General features: G+C 36.1%; 4 protein-coding genes across 6 annotated transcripts in view; 3 read left to right on the forward strand and 1 right to left on the reverse strand.

Moving 5' to 3' along the window:
- Positions 1–2,709, reverse strand: part of nucks1b (nuclear casein kinase and cyclin-dependent kinase substrate 1b) — an 8,012-nt gene extending 5,303 nt beyond the window's left edge. The window contains exons 1-3 of the mRNA XM_073822662.1: positions 2,330–2,709; positions 785–834; positions 147–236 (exon numbers count right to left, since the gene is read on the reverse strand). Of these exons, the coding sequence (XP_073678763.1) occupies positions 147–236; positions 785–834; positions 2,330–2,346 (157 nt within the window). The 5' untranslated portion in view covers positions 2,347–2,709. The remainder of the gene's footprint in view (positions 1–146; positions 237–784; positions 835–2,329) is intronic.
- A 2,380-nt stretch (positions 2,710–5,089) lies between these two features.
- On the forward strand, positions 5,090–12,350 carry LOC141290997 (NEDD8-activating enzyme E1 catalytic subunit-like). 3 transcript variants are annotated; one of them, XM_073823151.1, is made up of 18 exons: positions 5,090–5,123; positions 5,236–5,306; positions 6,842–6,956; positions 7,054–7,134; positions 7,218–7,300; positions 8,168–8,248; positions 8,352–8,395; positions 8,481–8,545; positions 8,697–8,852; positions 8,990–9,092; positions 9,199–9,312; positions 9,399–9,452; positions 9,536–9,572; positions 9,817–9,898; positions 10,505–10,605; positions 10,689–10,752; positions 11,655–11,709; positions 11,846–12,350. In XM_073823151.1, exons 2-18 carry the CDS (start codon positions 5,287–5,289, stop codon positions 11,962–11,964), a joined length of 1,374 nt encoding a protein of 457 aa, XP_073679252.1. In that variant the 5' UTR covers positions 5,090–5,123; positions 5,236–5,286; the 3' UTR covers positions 11,965–12,350. The 3 variants fall into 3 exon arrangements, with proteins under 3 accessions (XP_073679252.1, XP_073679250.1, XP_073679253.1); XM_073823149.1 differs by having other exon boundaries at positions 5,096–5,123; positions 5,236–5,274; XM_073823152.1 differs by lacking the exon at positions 5,090–5,123 and having other exon boundaries at positions 5,237–5,377.
- A 1,225-nt stretch (positions 12,351–13,575) lies between these two features.
- On the forward strand, positions 13,576–16,619 carry LOC141290999 (protein FAM13A-like). Its single transcript, XM_073823153.1, has 8 exons — positions 13,576–14,063; positions 14,286–14,403; positions 14,487–14,693; positions 14,781–14,958; positions 15,150–15,276; positions 15,511–15,572; positions 15,704–15,790; positions 16,021–16,619. Exons 1-8 carry the CDS (start codon positions 14,028–14,030, stop codon positions 16,070–16,072), a joined length of 867 nt encoding a protein of 288 aa, XP_073679254.1. The 5' UTR covers positions 13,576–14,027; the 3' UTR covers positions 16,073–16,619.
- Positions 16,620–18,995: 2,376 nt separating this feature from the next.
- On the forward strand, positions 18,996–27,635 carry LOC141291299 (chemokine-like protein TAFA-4). The gene is made up of 5 exons (XM_073823475.1): positions 18,996–19,106; positions 19,325–19,481; positions 20,029–20,184; positions 26,121–26,245; positions 26,483–27,635. Exons 2-5 carry the CDS (start codon positions 19,337–19,339, stop codon positions 26,492–26,494), a joined length of 438 nt encoding a protein of 145 aa, XP_073679576.1. The 5' UTR covers positions 18,996–19,106; positions 19,325–19,336; the 3' UTR covers positions 26,495–27,635.
- Positions 27,636–27,993: the final 358 nt, after the last annotated feature.

Here is a 27,993-nt window from a genome sequence, read left to right on the forward strand (position 1 = left end):
GAATATGTATGCATCTCATAAATAACATTCCAAATGGAGGAGTGCTAAAATAAATACATGCAAATATGACAGTGGTGCTTAAACTGAAATATCACAACTACTATTTATCACTTTTGCTTTCATTACTATCACTGCTACATATTTACTATTTACAATACTATAATTATTCAAACAGACTAACCTGCGCTTTACAGGGGGTTTCTCAGGCAGGTCCGATTCTCTTCCATATTCCTCATCTGTATAAAGTTGTTGAGTTGAATAAAGTTAGAAAACAGACTTCAAAGTACATTCAACACTGGGACACAACTGTGACCCTGGACCACAAAACCAGTCAGAAGTAGCACAAGTATATTTGTAGCAAAAGCCGAAAATACATTGCATGGGTCAAAATTATAATTTTTTCTTTTATGCCAAAAATCATTCGAATATTAAGCATCCTGCTCCATGAACATTTTTTGTAAATTTCCTACCGCAAATATATCAGAATTGTATTTTTTTATAAGTAATATGCATTGCTAAGAACTTCATTTGAACAACTTTTAAGGTGTTTTTCTCAATATTTTGATTTTTTGGCACCCTCAGATTTCAGATATTCAAATAGTTGTATCTCAGCCAAATATTGTCCTATCCTAACTAACTATGCATCAATGAAAAGTTTATTTATTCAGCTTTCAGATGATTTATAAATCTCAATGTCAGAAAAATGTACCCTTACGACTGGTTTTGTGGTCCAGGGTCACAATTGTGATGCATGCAACAGGATATTTGCATTAGAGGAGCTTACCTGCGTCGTCAGACTCCTGGAATTGTGCATAGTCAACAACCCTTTTATTCCTGTACATGAAAGGGACATGAAAAGAGAAGTGAATGACTCACAAGAGAGCAAACATACATTCAATATAATGTGTTTATAAATCATTTATTATCCATGACCTAAATAATAGTTCACGACTGAGGGCCTTTGATCTATAATACTATTTTTATGGCACAATATTAATGCATTTACATGCTTCGATGCTTACATTAGTCAATAATCAAAAAATAACAATTAACAATGTAGACGTTATTCTTGTACATTACATTGTAAATTTAACTTTGGTTAAAGTTCACTTAGTTTAACATTTTAATTATTCGATTTGATATTTATTTTATTTTGTGCGCTCAAAAAAAATTATGTGAATGCAGCATACCAAGCTTAATTGCATGAATGTAAAACAAATAAATAGAAAAATCTAATAGTGGCGCATTTATTATTATAAAAAATGTTTTTTCATCCTCCATATAGCAACAGAGCTGTCACTCCTCTTATTTAAAGCTGTGTGGCTTGACTGGAGGGGCAGAAGAGACAGGGGTGCCATGTTGGAGTAGGTTAATTGCCATGCCAACAGCAGCAGTATGGGGAGGGACTCTGTGCTCCGATAGGGGGGCATTGAACTACAGGCCCTGCAGGTCAGATTATATTCACTGGCCACAGGACCTCCTCAATCCATAAATTACACCTACGAGAGCAACATTCCCTCCAAAGCTTCGAGAGAGCTCCCATATTAAATAAAAAATGCAGTCTGACAGATGACAAACAACATGTTGCCAGTGTTAACGTCACTTGGTTTGAGCTTGTTACGGAAACAACAAGGGCGCATTTAAATATATATTTATCGCGAAACGTAAACACGTTGATTACCAACGTAAGGGCCCTAGTTTGATTAAAAACAGATCCGAATTCAAAGTGCATTAATTAAAAACAGAAGTTTGCAGGAGAAATGGCTCAAGTCTTGTATGTGAAGTAATGGCGCGCATTGCGCTGGTGGAGTTTCACGCTGCGCTGCTGCTCAAACACACGCCGCCGCTAAACTAACACTAATGCTCACGGGGCTAACTGTGGAAAACACGTGAAACTTCCACCGCAATGCCTTATCAGCACAGGACGTTTTCAATAAATTACGATATAATCGTAAAGCGAATGTTTTGTTTTTTTGGCGATAGTGGCTAGCTGGTTGTTATTGTATAACATTAATTAGCCACCAGCGTGAACTACTATCCCGCTTTTTTATTTGATACTGGCTGCTTGCGGTTAGCACACGTACGTCTGGGGATGCAAAATCCGATGTAGCCATGATTTTAATGAAAATAATTCTATACATACACAAAGAGATGAAATTCAACGCGTTTACTTGTGGTTTTTGCTGTTTTGGCTCGGAATGTAAACACGCGTAGAAAATGCTGGTTAGCCACTTAGCATTTAGCAAACATGGAGAGACCCACAGACAGATCGCATCATGTGCGAACCTGCGATTTACTGTAACGCAAGCGACAAGCAAAACGCACTTACCTTGAAGGTCTCGCCATTCTGCACACAGCTTGAGAGACTTTTGCTAGTCCAAACTGCAATCTTATTTAAAAACCAACGTGCTGGTTTGGAGTGCTGTCTTTTTGCAGCTGAAATCCAGGTGTCTCCTGCTGCTGGAAAGGTCTTTCTGTAGCACGGAGCTGTGCGAAACTAACGTTGCCCGAATGCAATGGAAACTGCACTAAAGACGCGATCTAGAGCATCTGCTCGCACGCGGCGTTAGTCTGTGTGAGTTGAAAAAGGAGAAATGTTGAAGTATCCACAGGCCGGATTGACCTGGTTAAGCCTGCTGTCGAATAGTAGCTAACTAATTAGCTACTGCCTGGCCTGCCAGCCAGGATTCTTTTATGAGTAAAAGTGGGATGGGAGTCTGAAGAACGCAAGATGCCCGCAAACCACGATTGGATGACCGCACTCAGCAACAGCACTTTACTACCCACTCATTCACATAGAAAAAAGGTCAATCAAGTGATTTGATCATTTTATTTTGACTCTTTTCAAATCCAGTTTAGTCAGATAATGTTATTACCATGAGATAGTGAGAGAGTGAAGCTAGACTCACTTCAATTCAATCAGTGTAATAAACATATTGAAGTTTTAGGGGTGTTTCCAATATCACCAGGATAGAATAAGCAAATTCTGATTTAAATTGGGTTTACTTAACAAACTGGGATTTCTGATAAATGTTCTGTGTTGCGATTGTGGGAGGCAACAGGTGTGTGATGTTGTTTTAGGCCTATTTCAAACACGTGACTTTCTATTAATTAGTCATGTTATTAAAGCACACAAATAGTGTGAATATTTAACAATTTAATTTCTACCAGGTTTTCATGTTTGTTAATACTCTGGGTCAAATATCAGACTAGTTGCACAGTGCTGGAAATAGGTTAAGGATGAGAAGTGTTTGTCAGAGGGGTCAGGGTACAAAAAGCATACACTGACAGATAAAGAAAAGCAGTTTAACACACTTGACCCTTGACCTTAAAACTTGCACTATTTGTTTTCTAACTGCTTGTTTTCTTTTTATTTATTATATTATTAATACACACACAAAAACACCTTGCTATGTGTATTGCGTTAGGCTAACTGAGACAAGTCATAGCACTTTTGTTGATTTTGATTGCTTCCATTGTCCTCATTTGTAAGTCGCTTTGGATAAAAGCGTCTGCTAAATAACAAATGTAAATGTAACTGAGATGGTTTGAAACTGCTTCTCACTGGTAGATTCAGATATTTAACCAGTGAAGGTTTAGCACTTTAATGGTTTTTGAAAACCTAGCAAATACGCATGAAATTTAGACATACTGCAGAAAATTAAAATGAAAGAAAAAGATTATGATAAATGATTATGATTATGTAATTAAAATATAATAAAGTTTCTAAGGGTGTTGAATTTATAGTAAGTCAGTAAATCTGCTTGTTTTAATTTGTAACAATAAACATCTATGAATGAGGTTGTTTATCTGTTTATAAATTAGCTTTGACATTTCTGTAAAATATTAAAAATATTAAAAGCATTTTGGTATTATCTCAGATAAACAGAATTATGTATAATATAGTCTGTGTCTTATTTTTTTAAGAAATTTATTTAATTTATTTTGGATTCACGTCTCTGGGTTTGCAGCTCTTGTAAACATTAATCTCTAACTTGAAATAATAATTTAAAAAAAAACAATCGTCCATCTAACCCACAGAATACAATAATCATAAGATGTAATACATCAGAGTTCAATATTTATCTTCTATATTTATCTATATAACTACTTATGTTTGTTTCCAAAGGAGTGCATTATATATTCATATTTTTTGGGACTTTGCTGATGGCTTGCTCAAGACTAAAAAATGCTTTATTAATCTTAACACAAATATCAGAAATAGGCCTACTGAAAATAGAAAGACTGAAAAATCATGTCATGTACAGTATTAAAATATGTTGGCAACAACAACAGTGCATCTGAAAGATTAAAACAAACATTTAAACAATTTATTTAGCATGTATTTTGCAAAACATTGTTAGATATAGTATATGTAGCCTATAGCCTATTGTAAAATTTGTCAGAAAATGTGTCATATAAAAAAATTCACAGTGAATATTGATTAATATAAATGGCTAACATGTTCAGATTATCATGTTTTAATAGTTTAACCATTTTATTAACTAGAGTGAGTTTTTTTATATATAAGTAAGCCTGTGGGTGAAACTTCCGGTTCATTAGCCACAATAGGAAATAACAAGAAGAATAACAACGTGCAAAAAACGGTAAAACTGTTTGCGCTACAAAACAGTGTGTTCATAATTACAATAATAAATTAACATAATATAAAACACACTAATTTGCAATATCAAGCAGAAAAACAACCTATTTTTTACAGCTAAAAATAGCTGGATGTGGATGACACCTGAAGCCAGACTCATACTATTGGATAAATTTTACTTTTAAAAAGTCCAGTCAGTCTGTAAAAATTAAATTATAGCTTAATGCTGTACACAAAGCACTTGTAATATTTAGTTATGTGCTGTATACATAATTTATATTTTTTATTTATAGCGTTCTTTGCTCATTGACACCCTTAGCACATGCTCAAATCTGCAAAGGAAAATCTATTTCTGTCAACTTAAATGTCGTTTGAAGTGGGTTGCAGGCCTCCAAGTGGCGACATTTAGTCATTATAATGGAAAAGGGGAGCATTTCGATCTGAACTATGACAGATGCGTCGCCGCAAAGCAGTATGGGTAGCAATGGGACGCTGAAAGTATGGCGGATGGAGAAGATCCGTAAGTGTCGCTGAATGAGCAATGAGGACAAATGAATTTATTACAGCCTTATTACACGGATATATCGTCGTTTGCAAGCTTGTTTAAACCTCCTCCTATTTCTTCTTTTCAGGGAGAAGAAAAGAAGGAGATTAGCGGCGCTGACTGAGAAGTTAGTGATGAAATGCTAAGAGCTGGCTGCAGGTTTGAGGATTGCTCAGCATAGGGACTGTGAAAATTCATCCTGCATTTGACTTGTAAACAACGCGGAGAAAGTAACTTGAATCTAATAACTAATCGGATTTTAATTTGTGAAGTGCAGGATTTTAATAGCATAACGTACATAACATGGTAGGCTTGTTAACATTTAAGGCAGCTAATGAAATTTAACATTAGTGTATGTCGTGCAGTATAATTAAATCTAATGGTTTTCATTAGGTGTAACACTTGTTTGTGTTAACACAGAACTGTCATTATAACCTTAATTTATTCTGAGCTGTAACTGGTATTGTTTTAAGAGATTGTCGCGTTCTTTACGATATAAAACACGTAAACAATGTCAGGCGTTATTTTAGTAAATTCCAGTTGTTTGTTTACTTATGAACTGACTTTAACTGAACATTGAGTGTTTACTGTTGTCATTTTTAATTATCGTCATGCTATTTTCCTTTCTAGTACTTTAAAGCTGCTTTGACACAATCTGTATTATTAAAAGCGCTATTTATGTAAAGGTGCAGTAAGGTGACTTGACTACTGTGTATTATGCAGCATAGGGGTACAAGTAATGCTATAGAATATAGTACTGACGATGCTCAGACAGCTCATTGACAGATAAACCCTATCCATAAACCTTGGCATTTTAAAACATATGCATCACAGTTAAAAGAGTAGTTCACTTTCAGAACAAGAACTTACAGATAATGTACTCACCCCCTTCATCCAAGATGTTCATGTCTTTCTTTCTTCAGTCATAAAGAAATTGTGTTTTTTGAAGAAAACATTTCAGGATTTCTCTCCATATAATGGTGCCCCCAAGTTTGAACTTCCAAAATGCAGTTTAAATGCAGCTTCAAAGGGCTCTAAATGATCCCAGCCGAGGAAGAAGGGTCTTATCTAGCGAAACGATCAGTTATTTTCTAAAAACATTTGTGTAGCTAGACAAGACGAGCATTTGAGTTTAAAAAGTATATAAATTGTCTTTTTTTTTATAGAAAATAACCCATCGTGTTGCTAGATAAGGCTCTTTTTTTTCCTCGGCTGTGATCGTTTGGAGCCCTTTGAAGCTGCATTTAAACTGCATTTTGGAAGTTCAAACTCGGGGGCACCATAGAAGTCCATTATATGGAGAGAAATCCTGAAATGTTTTACCTAAAAGACATAATTTCCTTACGACTGAAGAAAGAAAGACATGAACATCTTGGATGACAAGGAGGTGAGTACATTATCTGTAATTTTTTGTTCTAAAAGTGAACTAATCCTTTAAAACAATGTGAGTTAAATGTTTGTAAATTCATGATTGTAATACAAAAATAAGATTCTTGGACTTTCAGATAAGCTTTTTCAAACATTTCTTTCAGAAATCCGAGCCCTATAACTTTTATTCCTTTATTTATATGGTTATTTAGTGTAGGTAATACTATTGTTTTAGATTATAGTGATTATTACATGTATATTAAGCATTACATAATATGTTATATGAGTATATTAATTTGTTTTTTCTCTTATGTTTTTTTTGCTAGCATGGCAGTTGAAGGTTGCAGTATTGGTGACTGGGATGGTCGCTGGAATCATGTGCAGAAGTTCCTGGAAAGAACTGGCCCCTTCACACACCCAGACTTTGAACCTAGTGAGGAGGTGAGAAAAAGTTTAGACAATTTTACTAAATTTTTAGTACTTTAAATTGATTCAGTAATATTTATTTTTATATTTGGCTGTTTCCTTATTTTAAAAGACACTACAGTTTCTGTTGGAAACATGCAAAATCCTGGTCATTGGAGCTGGGGGTCTTGGCTGTGAACTACTGAAAAACCTGGTAAGGTCTTTTCATCTATATTTTTAATCCAGTCTCTGATTTTTGTTTTTCAGTGAAAACTTGCTCATAATAGTTTTTTTAAGGCTCTGTCAGGTTTTCGTCATATTCATGTTGTGGATATGGACATCATTGACGTCTCCAACCTCAACAGACAGTTTCTGTTTAGGTATGATTGTGTGAATTTTAAAATGGATGTAAAGTTTTTTTTATGTTTTTTTAAGAAGTCTCTTCTGCTCACTAAGCCTGCATTTATTTGATCCAAAGTACAGTAAAAACAGTAAAAGTTTGAAATATTTGTACTATTTAAAATAATTGACTTTATTGACTCATTCTAATATTCTGATTTGCTGCTCAAAAAACATTTATTATTTTTATTATGTTGAAAACAGCTGAGTATATATTTTTCAGGTTTCTTTGATGAATAGAAAGTTCAGAAGAACAACATTTATCTAAAATAGAAATCTTTTGTAGCATTATAAATGTCTTTATCATCACTTTCAATCAATTTAAAACTGCTAAATAAAAGTATACATTTCTATAATTTATTTCCAAAAAAGAATATATATACTCCAAGCTTTTCAGTGGTAGAGTGTATAATGTTACAAAAGCTTTTTATTTAAGATAAATGCTGATCTTTCTATTCATCAAAGAATCCTGAAAAGAATGTACTCAATGGTTTTAAATATTGATAATAATAATAAATGTTTCTTAAACAGCAAATCAGCATATTAGAATGATTTCGGAAGGATCATGTGACACTAAAGACTGGAGTAATGATGCTGAAACTTTAGCTTTGAAAACAGGAATAAATGACATTTTAAAATATATTTAAATAGAAAGCAGATATTTTAAATTGTACAAATATTTCACAATATTACTGCATTTGCTCTATTTTGGATTAAATAAATGCAGGCTTGGTGAGCAGAACTCTGTAAAAAAACATTACAAACCTTACTGTTCAAAAACATTTGGTAGTGTACAAGATTGTTGGCACCTGCATTATTTAATTTTGTTTATGCCTAACGTCTTAAAGGTCCAAAGATGTTGGACACCCTAAAGCAGATGTGGCAGCTGAGTTTATAAACCAGCGTGTTCCTGGTTGTAATGTCACACCGTATCCTTCACGTTAATGCCTCTGTTGCGATTTTACACTTACTCAAGTGCTTTGACATTTCTGTGAATGAAACAAATATTGTGTTTTCTTAACATGATTTTAGACACTTTAAAAAAATTCAAGATTTTGATGCTTCATTTTATAGACGTAAGTGCAGATTTTTCATTATATCCGAAACAAAGTATTTATAGAGTGTGATCTTATCAAAGAATATTTCTTCTTTACCCTGTAGAGTTTCATATTATTGTTTGTGGGCTGGACTCAATCATTGCCAGGCGCTGGATCAATGGGATGCTGGTCAGTTCTAATACATCAAATGCATGTAACTATGAAACGTATTTTACTTATTATGTGAAAGGGAATACAATCATGTAATGTCTGACACAGTAGCTATAAACCCTGACAGATGTGTTTTGGTATAACTGTCGTTGGTGTGGTTTTTCCTCAGTTGTCCCTGCTCTCTTATGAAGATGGAGTTTTGGATCCCAGCTCTATCATTCCTCTGATAGATGGAGGGACAGAGGGCTTTAAGGGGAATGCAAGAGTCATCCTGCCAGGAATGACAGCCTGTATAGACTGCACACTGGAGCTTTACCCACCACAAGTACTGTAGTCTCACCCTCATAAGATGCTAATTCCATTCATCACTGTTAATTAAGGGTTTGCTGTGACCATACAATAGTACATTACTGGTAGTGGTGAGATGAACTGACTGTCTGCTTTTGTTTGTGTTCTTTTCAGATCACTTTCCCAATGTGCACTATTGCCTCAATGCCACGGCTACCAGAGCACTGTATAGAGTATGTGAAAGTGCTGCAGTGGCCCAAAGACAAACCCTTTGGAGGTGTGTAAGCTCTTGTATTCATCCATTTCTCCACCTAAAAAGTTTATTTCGAGAGTTTTGACGGTGCATTGAATAGCATTGGCGTGTGATTGTTGTGTGTCTGCAGATGCTGTTAGTCTGGATGGTGATAATCCAGAGCACGTTCAGTGGGTGCTCCAGGAGTCTTTAAAGAGAGCAGCTGAGTTTAATATCACTGGTGTCACCTACAGACTCACTCAAGGTAAAGCCAGGACTGATGTATCTGAGAAACATCAGGAGTTCTTTCCTATAGATTGTAATTCTAAGATGTTCATGCTTTTCTTTCAGGTGTGGTTAAGCGAATCATCCCTGCTGTTGCATCCACAAATGCGGTCATCGCTGGTATGGGTCGAATCTTTTTCTTCCTTAGTTTTTGTTTATTCATTTATGTAGTTGAGTTTTAATTTTTGTTTTTGCATTTTCAGCTGCTTGCGCCACAGAAGTTTTTAAAATTGCTACAAGGTAAATCATCTATATGTTTGGCTTTCACCTCTGTCATTGTTTTGACATTTCAAGTTTGTTTCAAGGCCAAGTAAGAAAAAAAAAATGTGTGAAAACATTTTGTACTTAAATCTTACGAACCAAGCCACATTCCTCAAACATTTAAATATATCTAATGTGCAAAATGTATATTTAAAATCTCATTAGTGACTTTTACTACTCATCTAATCTAGTCCATAATTTATGTATGTCTGTTTTCTTTCAGTGCATATATCCCATTGAATAACTATCTGGTTTTTAATGATGTGGATGGATTGTATACTTATACATTTGAAGCAGAGCGAAAGGTAATGATGACATTTTCTATCTTTTATTAAACATTTTTATTTAAATGGGACATCAGATGCAAAATGCACTTTTACATGGTGTTTGCATATGAATGTGTGTGTGAACACAACCAACCTACAATCTACAGTCCCGTATTACCATATATTTTCACCCTGAGCCAGTTGTACATTGTCCGCCATTTTCTCTGTGCTCGAGCAGCTGCAGTGATAACAATAAACAGGTGTTTTGTAGTTGGATGTAAAAGTGAACATGAGAGTCTTGATTTGTTTTCCTGATATCAGAGCCACCGAGGACACTGTCGAGTAGTTTTGTTTTTGATAGTAATGTGCCACTAAATGTACAAAAAAACTGAAAGTAAGGGGCGGGGTGAACAGTAGCTTATTATTATTTAAAGGGACATACACTGAAACAGCTTGCTGTGAACAAAGCTGTTTTTGACCAGGTAAAAAAGTATGTTGCAGACATTTCATTAAGACCCAAAAGAATTGTACCAACTTGTAGAAAAAATGGGCATCTGATGTCCCCCTTAAGTTCTCTTCACAAAGATTGAGCTTTTTGGAAAATATTCTCATTTGTTTTATTGTCTGTTCTGTTATGATTGACAGGACAACTGTTCAGCATGTAGTCAGGTTCCTCAAAAACTACAGTTCCCACCGTCTGCTAAACTGCAGGAGGTGTTGGAGTATCTGACTGAGAATGCTTCTCTGTAAGTATAGATTCCTATGAATTCTCTCTCACTGCAAATGATTTACAAATACTGATCTACTTGAATTTAAAACTGTTTTTTAGTCAAATGAAGTCTCCAGCTATCACTGCAACACTTGAAGGCAAAAATAAAACACTCTACCTGCAGGTGAGAAAATATTAATATGCTAAGAGTCTAAACAGTGGTGGCCAAAATGATTACAACGCTAGTGTTTTCACCAATTAAACATGGTTTTAAGTCTTTTATTTCTGTCTTTTGCTGTAGTGTGTCAGTATATCAGTTTACATTTCCAAGCATTCATTTTGCCATTAATTGTAATAATCCAGTGAGATTCTAGTTTGCACAGGGAGTCTGACAACAGCCAGTGCTCCACACAGAGATCTCATCTCATCACCATCCAGTCTGTCTGGAATGACATGAAGAAACAGAACAAACTGAGACAGACTAAATCCAGAAGAACTGTCTCCAAGATTGAAGAAACCTACTCACAAAGCTACCTGAAAAACTATGTGCATGTGCACCTAGGGCAAAAGCTGCTTTAAACGCAAAGGATGTTCACACCAAATGTTGATTTAATTTAGTTAATATAAGTTATTTTGGACAGCATTCTCATCTTACAGCATTTTTTTTACACAAGTGCCTTAAGCTTTTATCAGTACTGTAGCTTTGCAGGTAGGTCTCTTACAGCATCTCGGAGACGTTGCCACAGTTCTTTTGGATTTAGTCTGTCTCAGTTTGTTCTGTTTCTTCATGTCATTCCATGACTGGATGATGATGAGATCAGATCTCTGTGTGGAGCACTGACTGTTGTCAGCCTCCTTGTGCAAACATAAATCTCACTGCATTATTACAATTAATGACAAAATGAATGATTGTAAATGTAAACTGATATTCCTACTGACACACTACAGCAAAAGAAAATAACTGACTTAAAACACTTTTAGCTGGTAAAAATACTAGTGGTCTAATCATTTAGGTCACCACTGTATAATTATGTTTATTATATTTCTGTACAGCTTAAATATTAAGGTTTCATTTGTGTCCTTCAGACCATTGCCTCAATTGAAGAAAGAACGAGACCCAATCTTTGCAAAACTTTGAAAGGTGAGATATTTCCCAGCCATGAGAATCTCAAAAGCGCAATTGAAATTGCAAAGAATGGTCGGAAGGTTGCCAGCATTAAAATTTTTATTCTCCATTTCCTTGTTTCACCATGGTTTTGTGTGTGTGTGTGTTAAAGAACTGGGATTGGCCGATGGACAGGAGTTAGCTGTTGCTGATGTCACCACACCTCAGACTGTCCTCTTCAAGCTCAACTTCACATCAGAAACATGCAGCATTAAACATGTGCAAAATTAATTTAATAGCATAGGGTCCTCAAATTCATCCGCAACAGTTTCTTTGCAGCATATACCTAAATAACTTCATGTGTTGAGTCTGTTTTTTGCTTTGTACTTCAAACCGAAATATCATGTATTGTTTTTCTCATTAATCTGTAACTCATAATTTATGAGGAATGTTGTCATTTTATCAACCGACAATCCAAAAGATTTAAATACTTTTTGCAAGGATAATGAGACCTGTACCACAAAGGTAGATCGGTGTTCTTAGGGATAGTAGCAAATACTGCACAACTGACTTACTCCAGTCCAACTTATGTTCTCAGTCACAGGTCACAAACATGTATTTGACCAATCAGCATGTCTCAGATGTGCAATAAAGACTTTATCATCCAGTATCTCTCACTCCAGATTAAAGCACTTTCAGTTGTTCTTTAAATAGTCTAAATAAATAGTTTTGTAGGACAGGCCTTTGGTAATCATGTCAGTTGCAGTTTTTGTTTAGTAGGTAGCACTTTACAATAAGGTCTCATTAGTTAACACCAGCTAATGCATTAATTAACAATGAGCAATACATTTGTTACTATATTTATTGATCTCAATCATTTATTGTTTGATAATTAATAAAAATACAACTGTTCATCATTAATTCATAGTTCAGGTATTTTAAATATTAAAGGAGTAGTTTACTTTCAGAATAAAAATTTACAGATAATGTACTCACCCCCTTGTCATTCAAGATGTTTATCTCTTTCTTCAGTCGTAAAGAAATTATGTTTTTTTGAGGAAAACATTTCAGGATTTCTCTCCATATAATGGACTTCTATGGTGCCCCCCCCCCCCCCCCCCCCCAGTTTGAACTTCCAAAATGCAGTTTAAATGCAGCTTCAAAGGGCTCTAAATGATCCCAGCCAAGGAAGAAGGGTCTTATCTAGCAAAACGATCAGTTATTTTCTAAAAACATTTACAATGTATATGCTTTTTAATCTCTACACAGAGTACACACAGAGCTAGACAAGATGAGCATTTGAGGATAAAACGTTTATAAATTGTCGTTTTGCTAGATAAGACCTTTTTTTCCTCGGCTGTGATCTTTTGAAGACATTTGAAGCTGCATTTTGGAAGCTTAAACGTCGGGGCACCAGAGAAGTCCATTGTATGGAGAGGAATCCTGAAATGTTTTCCTCAAAAAAACATAATTTCCTTACGACTAAAGAAAGAAAGACATGAACATCTTGGATGACAAGGGGGTGAGTACATTATCTGCAAAGTTTTGTTCTGAAAGTGCACTACTCCTTTAACAGACAGCTTGATTTTAATAATGTATGAGTAAATGCTCAAATTAAACTTGTTGATGTTAACTAATTAACTAATGTTAACACATGGAACCTTAGTGTAAAGCGTTACCATTCTAGCTTTATTTCTGTTTTTGTAAAATGTGTTTTAAATTAATATGTACATACTGTTTGTGAATGAATTTGACCTATTAAATTCTTTGCTGAAGTTTAACATTCATTGACAAATTTATATTTGAATTGAAATAAGAAGAAACTGCAATATGTAGCTGTATTCACTCAGTTTAAACTAATGATATTTGTTTGCATTTCAGTATTATAAAATGTGCTTCAATTTTATTTATATTTCAATGTCTTAAATGTGAATGTAGGCCTAAGCACATTAAGTAATTGTAAGCAAACAACGGGACTGTATTAAGAATCTTAAACATCAGTAGAGTGCAATTATGACGCGAGACGCAGCTTGTATGTATGAAGATTCTTTACTAGAATTCTCTGTTGGGAGTTTTGGCGATCGTTGCGGTTGGTGTGTTTGGTGAGTTTCTACAGTGATTTGAATTTTTCGGCTATTGATTCTCGGTTTTTGACTTGTTTTTGGACTTCGACTATCGGCTTTGGATTCGCTTCGTATTTTGACTCTCGGTTTTTGACTCCCTTCTGTTTTTGACGATCGATTTTGACTGTGTTTGGACTCCCGGTATTGACCCTTTTCTGTTTCTGACTCACGGCTTCGGACTCTCCTCGGATTGGTTGACAACTCGGCGACTGAGAAAAACCCGGTCCTGTCATGGAAATGAGAGCGATTGGTGTTTTATCAGTGTGTGTAAGTATGCGATATGCACACAGCAGATTACTAACAATTCACAAATAATGACTGTCCAGTGAAAAGCTACATAAAGTTTCTAAACTTGATTTAATTGTCAAATTTCGAATTGTAAATATGTATTTAAGCCTGTAAATTTGTGTTAGTGTACATGTGGAAACACTATAATAAATGTAATGTTTCCTGACTATGCACTCTACTTGAACATTTTGTCTTGTGCAGGTGGAAACACCAAGAGCCGTGTTCGGTGTGCCCCTCATCAGCCTGAGGAAGAGCGGACAGATGAGGCAAGGTCTTCCTCTGGTGCTCACACATTTAGTGGAGTCTGTGGAGAAGCACGGTAAGTGTTTGACAGTGTTTCTTAGTGTTTATCACTTGCATGTACAGATTCTGTGTATTTGTAAAATGTGTGTTTGTGATTAGGTCTCACTATGAGTGGCCTGTTCAGGCTTTCCGGGTCAGTGAAACACTGCAAGGAACTGAGGAAAAGTTTTGATGAAGGAAGCTTTCCAGAGGTTGACAGTGTGAATATTCTTACATTGGGCTCCTTATTGAAAGCTTTCGTGAGGGAATTGCCTGGTGGACTTATTCCAGAGCCACAAAGGACACAACTGCTGAAAGTGTTCAAGGGTAAGTGAAGTTGAGGTGGTGATGAGTGAACATTGTAAGTACTAGTGCACAACAAACAACATTTATTAGTTCCAACTGAATTAGCAGATTCTAAAAAGAAAGAACTGAATCAGGCTGTGAGGACAATCCTGAACAGTCTTCCAGAGGAACATTTTAATGTCCTCTGCTACCTAATGTTCTTCCTGTCCCGTGTGGCTGCTGAGAGTCATCTGAATCTAATGACATCTGAGAACTTGTCAGTAGTTTTTGGACCCAGCATCTTTCAGTAAGTGTATTTGTATGTGTATTCAGCTCATAATGTCCATTCTTCAGAAGACATTACAATGTAACCAAAGGACTGAGGTGTTTAGAAATTACATGCACAAGTATTTAGCATATTATAAGGCACAGAGACCAGTCTGATGGAGCTGTCAATCATAAAAATAAGAAATAACAAATTTGTATCTGCATATGCAGTGTTCCTTTCAGCCCCAACATGTTTGAGGAACAGGGGCAGTGTAATGCTTTGACTAAGCACCTGTTGGACAACCTGATCCACCTTCTGCCAAACATGTATCCTCATGCATCCACCAGCAATAAAGCAGTAAGTTTATATGGTGTTATAGGTTTATGTTTGATGATAGTTGCATCTTTGTGTGATTGGGTTTATGAATTTAAAAATCGGTTTATGAATTTAAAAATGTTTTTAATAATGTTGACTAACTATTACTGTTAGATTTACTAGTGTGTAATATTGCAAATAATAATGTAGAATTCTTTAGTTTTGTATATATGTGAGAGATTGAAGATTTTTTAGAAATGTGTTTGTGTGTTTAAGGAGGAAATGGAGGACTGGAAGAATGAAGAGTGTGTCCAACAGCTGCTATGCACAGAAATAAGGTACATTTGATAAAACTCTCACACATGTGCAGACACACAGGATGCTGGTCATTATAAGTTTGTTATAATTAGTTAATTGTAGCATGATTTTCAGTCAGCATTCATGCTTGTTTTGTGTATGTATGTTCCAGATCAAAGCAGCCCAAAACTGGACGACTTGGGCAATTGAGAAAAGGATTAAGAGGTTTTTGGAGAAAGTTCTGCTCATGCACTCACAGGTACACAGTTGGATCAAAGTAGACAACATTTTTATGTTAAATGATGAAAAAGAGAGATAAAGAGATTAATCTGGTTGTCCTGTGCATGTGCTCATTTGAAGTTTGGAAATTTACTTTTACTATGAATAAGATTAGATGAGAATACGTTAAGATTCAAATTGTATGGGTCATGAATGTGTTAAGTAAATAAACTGTACAATTTCTTTCATTTTCATTTCTATGGCATATAGCAGTGACATAGAGAGTGGAGAGGCCTCTGCAGAAGTGGAGACCCAGAAATAAGAGAGTAGAAGACACTATGGCTTGTGAGGTTCGCCATAAAACACTGGCGCCACTGAGGTTTACTGCTAGACAGTGGTGCCGGTGAGGGTCACCAAAAGACACTGAAGCCAGTGAGGGTCACCGGAAGACAATGGGGCCGGTGAGGGTCACCACAAGAGACTGGGGATGGTGAGGGTCACAGGAAGACAATAAGACCGTTGAGAGTCACCGGAAGACATAGGGTTGGTGAGGGTCACCGGAGGACATTGGGGCCGGTGAGGGTCACCAGAAGAAAGTGGGGTTGGTGAGGGTCACCGGAGGACAGTGGGGTCGGTGAGGGTCACCAGAAAAAGTGGTGTCGTGAGGTAACCTCAAAGACACTGGGGACGGTGAGGGTCACCGGAAGACAATGGGGCTGGTGAGGGTCACCACAAGACACTGTGGATGGTGAGGGTCTCCTGCAGACAATGGGGCTGGTGAGGGTCACCTGAAGACAATGGGGCCAGTGAGAGTCTCCTGCAGACAATGGGGCTGGTGAGGGTCACCTGAAGACAATGGTGCCAGTGAGGGTCACCTAAAGACAATGGGGCCAGTGAGGGTCACCCCAAGATACTGGGGCAGGTGAGGGTCACCACAAGACACTGGGGCAGGTGAGGGTCACCACAAGACACTGGGGACAGTGAGGGTCACTGGAAGACACTGGGGCAGGTGAGGGTCACTGCAAAGACACTGGGGATTGTGAGGGTCACTACAAGACATTAGGGCAGGTGAGGGTCACTGCAAGGACACTGGGGATGGTGAGGGTCACCACAAAGACACTGGGGATTCATCGTAAGACATCGGGGTCAATAAGGGTCACTGCAAAACGTAGAAGTGGATGTCAGGTGAGGGTCACCACAAGATAATGTTGTCAAGTGAGGGTCTCTGCAAGACAATGGTGCTGGCGAGGGTCACTGCCAGTCAGTGGGGTTGGTGAGGGTCACCCAAAATACATTGGGGCCAGTAAGGGTCACCACAAGACACTGGGGCAAGTGAGGGTCACCACAAAGGCACTGTGGACTGTGAGGGTCAGAGCAAGATATTGGGGCAGTTAAAGGCATTGGGGCAAAGTAAGGGTCACTGCAATCAGTGAGGCTGGCAAGGGTCAGCACAAGTCAGTGGGGTCAGTGAGGGTCACCCAGAAGACATTGTGGCTGGTGAGGGTCACCACAAGACACTGGGGCAGGTGAGGGTCACTTGAAAGAAACTGGGGCCAGTGAGGGTCACCACTCAACACTAATGCTAGTGAGAGTCACCACAAAAACATTGGGTCCGGTGAAGGCTAGAAGACACTGGGGTTCTTGAGTGTCACCGCAAAACACTGGGACCAGTGAGGTTCCCTGGAAGGCACTGAAGATGGGGAGAGATGATGGCAGATTTGATTATAAAGATCCAGACTTGACAGATCCCAGTGTTCCTGAAACAATTAAAGATTCAATAAATTATTGACTCTTTTTTCTTTATTAAGACTGTACTCAGTCTTCAGTTTGTGGTTGTCCAGACAAGTTGAATGTACAAAATGTCAAATTTAGCAAAAGACAAAATGTTGCACTTAGTTAAGCTGCTTACAAATGTATGTACACCAAAATAAACACCGGCATTTTTATTATTACAAAACACGCATGTTAGAAATGTTGTGAATATATAAAATGTCCATTCAATACGTTTAATCACATGCGTTATTAAATATATGTTAGAAAATAAAAATAATGGTTTCTTCCTGAAACTGTGATGAGCTCACGCTATTAAAATATCCTTGTCTCCCGCGTAACTAACACAAGTAATCGCCTTTAGAGTAGTAATAGAGAAGATCTGAATGTGAACAGATGGTCTCTTGATTAAGTTTGACACTGACGCATGCAGGAAGCGTCTTCCTGAGGAGTTTCCTAAACCAGTGCTGAATTTATACATGAAGAGGAGGGACACTTGTTTTCCTGAAGAAATACAGGTAAGTAACTCTTAACTTTAATTTTTAAAAGGAGCAGGTCGAAACATTTGTATTTTCTATTTGTTTACAAAATTATGCACTAACACTATATGTGTAGCCTACTCGAAAATTATGAGTAACGTAAACGCGGCGTGGCTGTCTCTCTACGTCCGCTATAACTACGGATTAAAGTTAGCAAATGAAAACCGCGCAGGTAACGTTGTCGCATTAGTTTATTAACGTGCTTGCTTCATTTTTGGCATTTTCATCATATAGCCTAACTATAAAGAATCATTGAAGAGAAACAGTCCTCGAAAACAACACGCTCTTCTGATACGGAAAAATTGACACAGATTGAAATCAGATTTTCGTCTGTTTAGGAATTAGGAAGTGTCTGTAAATTAGTATACTAGTTGTTTAAGTAGCAGATTTTATACGTTGTTTTTCAGTATTAGTTTGCATTCGTTTATAGCCTAATAGCATTCCCTTAATCTCTATAATGTTTTTACTTTAATTTTGCTATACCTCATTACCAAATAGTTTGCAAGCCTATTAGTACTAAGTAGTCATGCATCTTTGCTTCATTCTAACTTCATGTTTTGGTCTAATATATATATTTTGTTTTTGTTTACACATTCATTTCACATCCTGTCAGTTATAACGATGAGCTGCTAAGCAAGTGGAGATAGGCTTTACAGATTATTGAGAAATTGCTACTGTCATTATCTTTCCTCGCAGACCTGAAAAAACACTAGGGATTGGTTTTCTATAGTCAGGTACTGTATAAAAGCTCATGTTTACAGACACTCTGTCAATAACAGTCAGATGAGAGCAGTCACCTCTGAGCTTAATAGTCATGACAGGGTTGCAGATTGGGAGATGAAAGATCAGATTAACCCGGGGGACATCACAGTAATACTGACACTAATCGCTAACAGTATTTTATTTCCCTCACACTTTTTTTTTTTGTTTCTTTCTAGGCCTTGCATATGATGAAGATGATAACAAGGATGATACTGAACCTCAGACACTCTTTTGCATTTGATGGCTCGCAGATGACAGAACATTAAGTGAAGTGTCATACTAAAGGTAGGCATCCTCTAAAGATCTGCCAGTTTGAGGCAGAGCAATTACTATGGTTAATAAGGTGTATTAAATCTATGATGTGTCATAATATTCATATTTCTCGGTATTTTAACTGTACGCTTTGGTCACATTCTGATATTTTTAAATTTACTATAGAAATAGGCTTTTGTTAGCATGCACAGTATTAAAATAATTAATTCACTGCTTTTTTTATTTGACAGCAAGATGTAAGCATGCCTTGCAAAAGAGAAATCTGTGTGAAGCTTATCTACAGAAATAAAGTAAAGCAGAAACCAGGGGCTCTGCTGCTTGTGTGTGTGTGGCTCCTGTGCTCACAGTCAGTGTCCAGCAGCAACCAAAGCTCTCGAGGCCAAACCGGTGAGCTAAGCCAGTGCAACATCTCTCTCTTTCTCTCCCCCCTTTCGTTTTTTTCCCTCAGGTCTAATTAAACACACTGGACACACAGTTATATGGCCCCTCTGGGAGCACAGTCAGACCACTGCTAATAACAGCTAAAGAACCATTTGCCACCTATTATAGCTCATTCAGTCAGTTGGTCATGAGGTGTTTAGTAGAAAGTATTGTATGTGTATTTGCATACTGAAAAAGTCAAATAGTGTATATTTGTATATGTATATATTCCAGCACTCTGTGTCAAATTAAACCTTCCTAGCTACATTTTTTATTTTGGTTAATTAAAAAAAATTAAAAAGCATGTAAAAATTCTTACATGCTTTTTGTAAAACTGGATCAGAGCTCAGCGTAGGAACATTGTAGTGATGTGTCCATGTGAGGGCGCCAGAATACTAGAAATAATGTTGCCTCTGCCTCTGTTTTCACAATTTCATATTTCAAGATGTGTGTACACACAGTGTGACAAACATTTTCTGCATGAAATCTCTAACTGTCTTTCTGTCAATCTAAGGTCGGACCGAAGTTAAGCCGGGTACATGTGAGGTGGTGGCAGCTCATCGTTGCTGTAATAAGAATAAAATAGAAGAGAGGTCTCAGACGGTCAAGTGCTCATGTCTTCCTGGACAGGTTGCTGGGACCACCCATGCTAAGCCGTCATGTGTAGAGGGTATGTAAACTGTTCACATTTACAGATTTTCATATTATTTTTGTGTGATGCTGCTTCTACATCTTTAGGTGTCAATACAGTGTATAATAACTGTCATATTAGTCAAAACAAACACTAGGTATGTAACAATATCAAAAACCCATGATACCACAATATGATATTTATTGCGATATTTAAAAAAGACAAATAAAGACTTTTAAAAAAATGAACTTTGAAATATACAAAATGTTCAATTATTCTATCTAATGCACTTTTTTGAGTTCAAAATTAAGAGCTCAGAACTATGGCTGTCATTATCGATTATTTTGGTAATCGAATAATCTGTTAATTATTCTAACAATTAATCGAGTAATCGGATAATTGTAATTTTTTTTTGTAATAATAACATATACCTAAGTTAACAATAGCCTTTAAAATGACTTAAGTACATATATAATAGCAACGAGGCAATAGTAATTAGTTCAAATAAAGTATCAAAAGCAAGTAGTCATATGGTTTTATTGAACAAAACTGTTCAATACATAATGCATTATAAACAGTAAAGCTAATGTACATTATGCATTATAACAAATGCCTGCAGAGGGTGCCAACGGCTTGATGATTGTTTTTTAAACTTTAATATTTGTTTAATCCTTGTTTAATATTGACTCAACAAACATTTAATTCAAATGTCCACTTAATCTTTAATATTTGGCTATTTATTTACTTCAGAAATGCTGCAGGCACTGTAATTTGTTGAATATGTGGACATCAAAATGTGTAAACTCAGGACGAGGGTTTAAACTTTTATTTTGAAATCGCGATGAACAGTTAGAATATAGAGATGTACTGATGTATTCTCCTGTGTTTGCGTAGGGTTATAAATCTGATGAAATAGCACACGTTGGGTTCCCAGATAAACGTTATTATAAACCAAAACTCACAATCACATGCAGAGATAGAGTTTGAGACGCTCCACACATGTAAATGATAACAGTTCTTGTTTAGCAACATTTACTGTGGAGCCGATCTCAGACGCACGTAAATTTAATTAATTAAAGTGCATATTTTAAACCTGCCTTGCATATATATTTAATTGAATCGTAGCGTTTGCAAATTTTTAATAGCATTATGCTTTATTATCATTTTAAATGGGTTTAATATGTGGAATGCGCCACCTCCGGTATTTCGCCGATTACTGGACACGGGCAAAATGCAATCGAGGATTTTTTTAAATCGAATACTCGAATAGAATCTGTTCTTAACTAAGAAAACAGTCAGAAAAAAAAGTCATTTGACTTGTACCTGAACTTTAAAGGAGAATCAACCCTCTTTTTATTTGTGATATACTGTCTCAGTCTAAATTTGAAGCCAAACAAATTAAAATATAATAATAATAACAACAACAATGACAGTAATAGCCATATATTGTAAAACAATTGCACTGTTAAATAAATGAAAACGAATATTTCATAGCTATATTATTTTTGCTTTATACTATAGGGAAATTACAATACTTATTTCCTAATTTCTACACTTGAAAGAGTGTATATTCAATATTTTGAATTTGGACTGAAGTAATGTTACTGATTTAAACAGTAGCTGTCAGCAATTCATACTGCACTTTTAAGCTTTTATTTTGATGGAAACAGCAGTAGAGCTTTTATTTTAAAGGAAAACTCCAGCTTCAGTGAAAACAGTCTTACAAAAATGCGTCTCACTACAAATCTAGTCAAATGCTGTAATCATCTGCTGTGAAAATAAAGCATAAATGGTGGCCGTTGCGTTCCCAAACACGCACTAAACTCACAGCACATTAAATAAACGCATGCATTCACTGTTAACTGAGCCGTTCCGAGGCATGGAAAACACCGGATCACAAGCTGATCACCTGAACAAAGTGCCCGCTTTGCTTTGAAATGTGCAGTGAAAACAGACTAGATGAAGGGATTAAGCCATATTGTGCTTTCAGTTTTAGTTTGTTTGACATACTTTGCCAAAGCATAATGGCCCAAAAACACAACTTTAAAGACCTTTTATGGTTAGAATAAGAAGTTTAGAATATATATATTAAAAGCTACACTTTTTGGCTGGAATACCTATTGTTTCATATCGTCATGTGACCAGGATGACATCCATATTTGGTACATAGAACAGCATAAGCTGTAGTCAGTGATATTTTCATATCATTAATATTTTATTAGATTTGTTCATATTTTTAATTAGATTAAATTAACTAATTTAATTAATACTTTTTTGCTGTAATTTTGCTTTTTTTATCTTGAAATATGTCTATACAGTTTGTATTATATTTTTCATTAAATTTCAAGTAATTAAAATGTTTTGTTTGTTTAGTTTTAGTTAATATTAATAACCCTTGCTGCATTTTAATGGTTTGCAAGCTTCTGTTGGATTCATTTTAGTTTTAGAAACAGGTTGGACTTCAGGGCACCATTTGATTTAAAACTCCAGCAACATAAAACAGTGGCTTTCTCAAGCTGTCACTCTGCTTAAATTTACCCCAGGCTTCGAGGTGTGAATCTAATCCTGCTCTGCCAGTTTGCTGACTTCTCAATCAACAGATATTTTGGGGGATTTACTGCCACGCACTGTTTCTTGCTGGAGGTATCTTCTGCTTAAAGTTTTCTGCAGGAAAATTCTGGCTGATAAAATGAACTAATAATTAATTAACCAGTATATGGTCAGTATTAAAATTCTATAGTATCTATAGTGTCTAAATAAATGAAAAATAAAACACTCCCCCCTGGCTCTTAATGCATTGTGTTTCCTACTGGAGCATCAGTGAGTGTTTGAACCTTCTGTAATAGTTGCATATGAGTCCTTCAGATGTCCTCAGTGTGAAAAGATGGATCTCAAAATCATATAGTCATTGGTTGGAAAGGGTTCAAATACACAAAAATGCTGAAAAACCAAAGAATTTGTGGGACCTGATGGATTTTTCTGAAGAACAACAGGCAGTTTAACTGTCCAGGACAAACAAGGGACTCATGAACAACTATCACTAAACATACAAAAAAAAAAAAAAAAACAGCTGTGGATCATTCAGGTAACAACACAAAGGGTATGTAAACTTATGAACAGGGTCATTTTTATAAATTTGACCATTATTTTCTCTTGTGGACTACTTGTAAACGTCTTTTATGTGAAATACCTTATTCAGGTCAGTACTAAATAAAATAACATGCATTTTGCACAATCTCTCTTGTTTTGGTTAAATAATTAACATTTTGCAGATTCTGCAAGGTGTACTTTTGATTTGAACTGTTAAGAAAACCTGCTCTGTGTTGTCTGTTGGCACGTTGTCAGCTTCCTCTTTGCTCCATGCTGTATTTTTTAACTGTGTGAGAATATTGTTTGCAGTGAATAATTTGTGGCGTGAGTACGCTATGTTTTGTTAGACATAGCAACAGAAATGAATGGAAGCGGGTCTTTGCGAAGGGTCAGTTGAATATCAATATATCTGTAAATCTTTAAAATTGACAGATGACAAATATGGTATTTTTGTATTAATAAAATGTATTCATACGAATAATATTTCTCAGTAATATACCCTGTATAATGCCTTTTTTTGTGCACGGGCCACTTGAGCTTGCATTTAGTTGTGCCATCAGTGATGATTCTCTAGTACTTGGATTTATTCTAAATGATAATGCAGAATTGTGCAGAATTCAATTCAAAGTCTTCATAATTCTTAGATAAAATGTCAAGGAAAAGTTTTTAAAGAAAAATCCAGATGTAATACCACATTCACTTTCATACATTTTCTCATATCTTCAATAGCATTACTATATCCTGGTGCCTCGGGTGCATATGTATTGTGTTATCAGGATATTACCATTTTGCAAAAGAAGCTGCTGACTATGTATGGATCTGTCCCAGAATATCTTCCTGAAAAGTCTAGCATGAATTTTAAGACCAGGATTGTCTTTCTGATAAAGCTGGTTGACCAGCGTAAGTCTTGCAGGTTAAGGGACACATGCTGTGACTGCGTCCAAAACCCAACATATGCTGTTCTGTCATGTGGCTTTGTAAGCGTGGAGCATTAATCAGCCATGGCTCCTGTCTTTTTGTGTAGTTTTAGCATGCACGTTCTTCTTTTTGTGTGGGCTTGAGTGTGGGTTTATGTGCATCTGAGAGGTGGGCAGTGAGTTTATGTGGGTGTTGATATTATGGTCATTTTTTGTGTGCATCTGAGCAGGTGGAAACATTAAAAAATGAACAGAACTCAGTATTTCACAATGTGTTTTCAAACCAATTCAGTTGTATTTTAGTTGTTCTTCTTACACAGATTGGTCTGTTTTGAGAAAATGCAAATGCTAAATGTTGTTTTACAGTTGAGGTCAAAAGTTTACATTCCCCTTTGAGAATCAGCAAAAAGTTATTTTACCAAAATAAGAGGGATCATACAAAATGCATGTTATTGTTTATTTAGTACTAACCTGAATAATATAATTCACATAAAAGATGTTTACATATAGTCCACAAAAGAAAATAATAGTTGAATTTATAAAAATGACCCCGTTCAAAAGTTTACATACACTTGATTCTTAATACTGTTTTGTTAACAGCTGTGTGTGTTTTTTTTAAAGTTAGTTGAGAGTTTTAGAGTTAGTCCCTTGTTTGTTCTGAACAGTTAAGCTGTCTGCTGTTCTTCAGAAAAATCCTTCAGGTCCCACAATTTTTTTGGTTTTCCAGCATTTTTGTGTATTTGAACCCTTTCCAAAAATGACTGTATGATTTTGAGATCCATCTTTTCAGAATAAGGACACTCAGAGGGCCACATTTGCAACTATTACAGAAGGTTCAAATGCTCCCTGATGCTCTAGAATGAAAAAAATATGCATTAAATACTAAATGAATCTACATTCTTTTGAACAGAATGTAGATTCATTTTGTATTTCATTTAGTACTGCCCTTCAGAGGCTACAGAAGATGCTTACATGTTTCCCAGAAGACAAAATAAGTCAAATTTACCCTGATCTTCAAATTCAAAAAGTTTTCACCCTTCTGGAGCATCGTTGAGCATATGAACCTTCTGTAATAGTTGCATATGAGTCCCTCAGTTATCCTCAGGGTGAAAGATGGATCTCAAAATCATACAGTCATGTTGGGGTTTAAATAGGGGTTTAAATAAAAATGCTGGAAAACCAAAGAATTTGTGGGACCTGAAGGATTTTTTCTGAAGAACAGCAGGCAGTTTAACTGTTGACTCATGAACAACTATCACTAAACAAAAAACACAGTTGTGGATCATTCAGGAAACAACACAGTACTAAGAATCAAGTGTATGTAAACTTTTAAAAGGGGTATTTTTTTAAAACAAATTCAACTATTATTTTCTCTTGTGGACTATATGTAAACATCTTTTATGTGAAATATCTTATTCAAGTCAGTACTAAATAAACAATAACATGCATTTTGTATGATCCCACTTATTTTGGTAAATAATTAACGTTTTGCAGATTCTAAAAGGGGGTATAAACTTTTGACCTCAACTGTATATAATGACTGTTAAACTCTGGAATGTTGTCTCTGACAAACAGCATTAAAAATTTTACTTTTCAATAGTTTAGGGTCAGTAAGATTAAAAAAGAAGAAAAAATTAATACTTTTATTCAGCAAGTATGCGTTAAATTGATCAAAAGTGACAGTAAAGACAGTTATAATGTTACAAAAGATTTCTTTCGAATAAATGCTGTTCTTTTGAACTTTCTGTATATCAAAGGTTCCTAAAAATGTATCACGCATAATCTTTTTCTTTAAAAATATTAGTCATCACAAATGGTTTCAGCATTGATAATAATATGAAATATTGCTTGAGCAACAAATCATCAGGATCACACCGCAGACTGGAGTAATGATGTAATATAAAATTTCTTGATGGTACTGCATGTTGTTCTTGTTTTTTACTTGTTTTCCTTTTCATTCCCTTTCAGCATCTATTGTGCGGATGAAGTGGTGGTGTCAAATGGAGCCATGCTTAAATGGTGAAGAGTGTAAAGTGTTGCCTGACCTCACCGGCTGGTCCTGTAGTTCTGGGAACAAAATCAAAACTACCAAGGTGAGTTGTAAGGCCCGGTCTATGGAGAGAGTCCACTTTTAGAAATTTAGTCAGCGGTTCGACAGAGACCACACATATGCCAGAGTTTCATTGCCAGATGTTCAGGGCTGAATGTCCCAGCAGTGATGCTTGTTTAGACTGTAAATGCATCAGTTTTCTTCGATTTATTCATTGCTAACTCTACCTGTCATATGCAATATCATCTAAAGTGCATCTTGCCTCTTTTTCCCCGCTTAGGTCACGCGGTAAAGCAACACTTCTGTGGACATGTGATGACAACTCATAATTTCACACGAGCATATTTTAAAATCAGACCTGCAAATGTCAACAAAAATGCACGCTCGAGCAGAAACATGCGAACTGTGAACTAAGACTGTGAGTTCATGGCACCAGCTTCACGAAAACTTAAATATTTCTAGTTCAATAAATGCTGTTAATTTGAACTTTATTCATCAAGAATCATGAAAAAAACAGTTTCCACAAAAATATGAAGCAGAAAGTGTTTTTAAAATGTTTCTTGAGAAAATCAGCAGATTAGAATGATTTCTGAAGGACCGTGTGACACTGAAGACTGGAGTAATGATGCTGAAAATTCAGCTTTGCATCACAGGAATAAATACCATTTTAAAATATATTCAGATTTTATTTTTGTTTTTACAGTTTTTTTTTGGATGAGCATAAACAGTAATCTTTTGTGCTTCACAGAAGGAAAAAAGTCATACAGGTGTAGATTTTTGGGTGTACTATGCCTTTAAATATTGTTGGAAATCACAGGTATGTTTTGTTTTTTTCTCCCTCATCTTGATTAAACCATGTTGCACTATAATATGAAAATCCGTTGTTCCCCAAATTGTAACCAAGTTAACTCTGATGTTGTTTTTGCGCAGCAAAACAACTTCTGGATGTCTGATTTAGACAACTATTAAAATAAAGCCCCTACCAACACACACACACCCAAACACACTGCCAGTCTCTTCATTTTCATCTGACTGACTTGACACACCACCTGCAAGTGGAGGCAAGTAAACATGGAGGTTTGGAGCAAAACAAGCCCTGTTTGATATGGAAATAGAACAGAGGAGTGTGAGAGTGTGTGTGTTTATCTGGATGTGCGAGAAAGACAGATGGAGAACCAGACTATGCTGGAGCCCATGTGCTCCTGAGTTGTAGGTCATTATCATATTAAAGTTTATTAAAAATTTTATCCCTTTTTTTCCCGGGTTTGAAGAAGTAGGGGGGCTCAGCTTCAAATTATGACTGTAAAAGAGTGAAATTATGTATTAGTTTGCGTACACAAACACATGTTGGGGATCGCGGCAGGTTCCAGTCTGTTATTAATTCACACCAGGGTCACCGCTGACTGTTTTGAATGATTTATCATGAGGCTCATTAAGACGCATGACAATGCACTGAATTAATTAGCTGGTTCCGTATGTATGATTTTTTTAAAGTGTAAATGAATAAACTTTCGTTATTGAGGTGCCTCTCTGTATCGTTATTTAACCATGAAGAATGTGGGTATTTTTTCACCTTGTCGCTCCGCAGTGCCCATAAAATTATACCTGACAGTTTAAGTGGAAAGAGGGAAGATGAATTTGAATGTATTTCAAAATAAACACATTTCAATTTTAATGACACAGAACTCTCCTGGAGAGAGTAATTGTTCTGTGTGGAGATTCGGAAAACAGGGTATTACTTATGCATGCCGTGCCTGGCATCAGTCCCCCTGGGGAGGGCCGGCGCACTCC

The sequence above is a fragment of the Garra rufa genome, chromosome 18 (genome assembly GCF_049309525.1).
Source record: "Garra rufa chromosome 18, GarRuf1.0, whole genome shotgun sequence".
Lineage (NCBI taxonomy): Eukaryota > Metazoa > Chordata > Actinopteri > Cypriniformes > Cyprinidae > Garra > Garra rufa.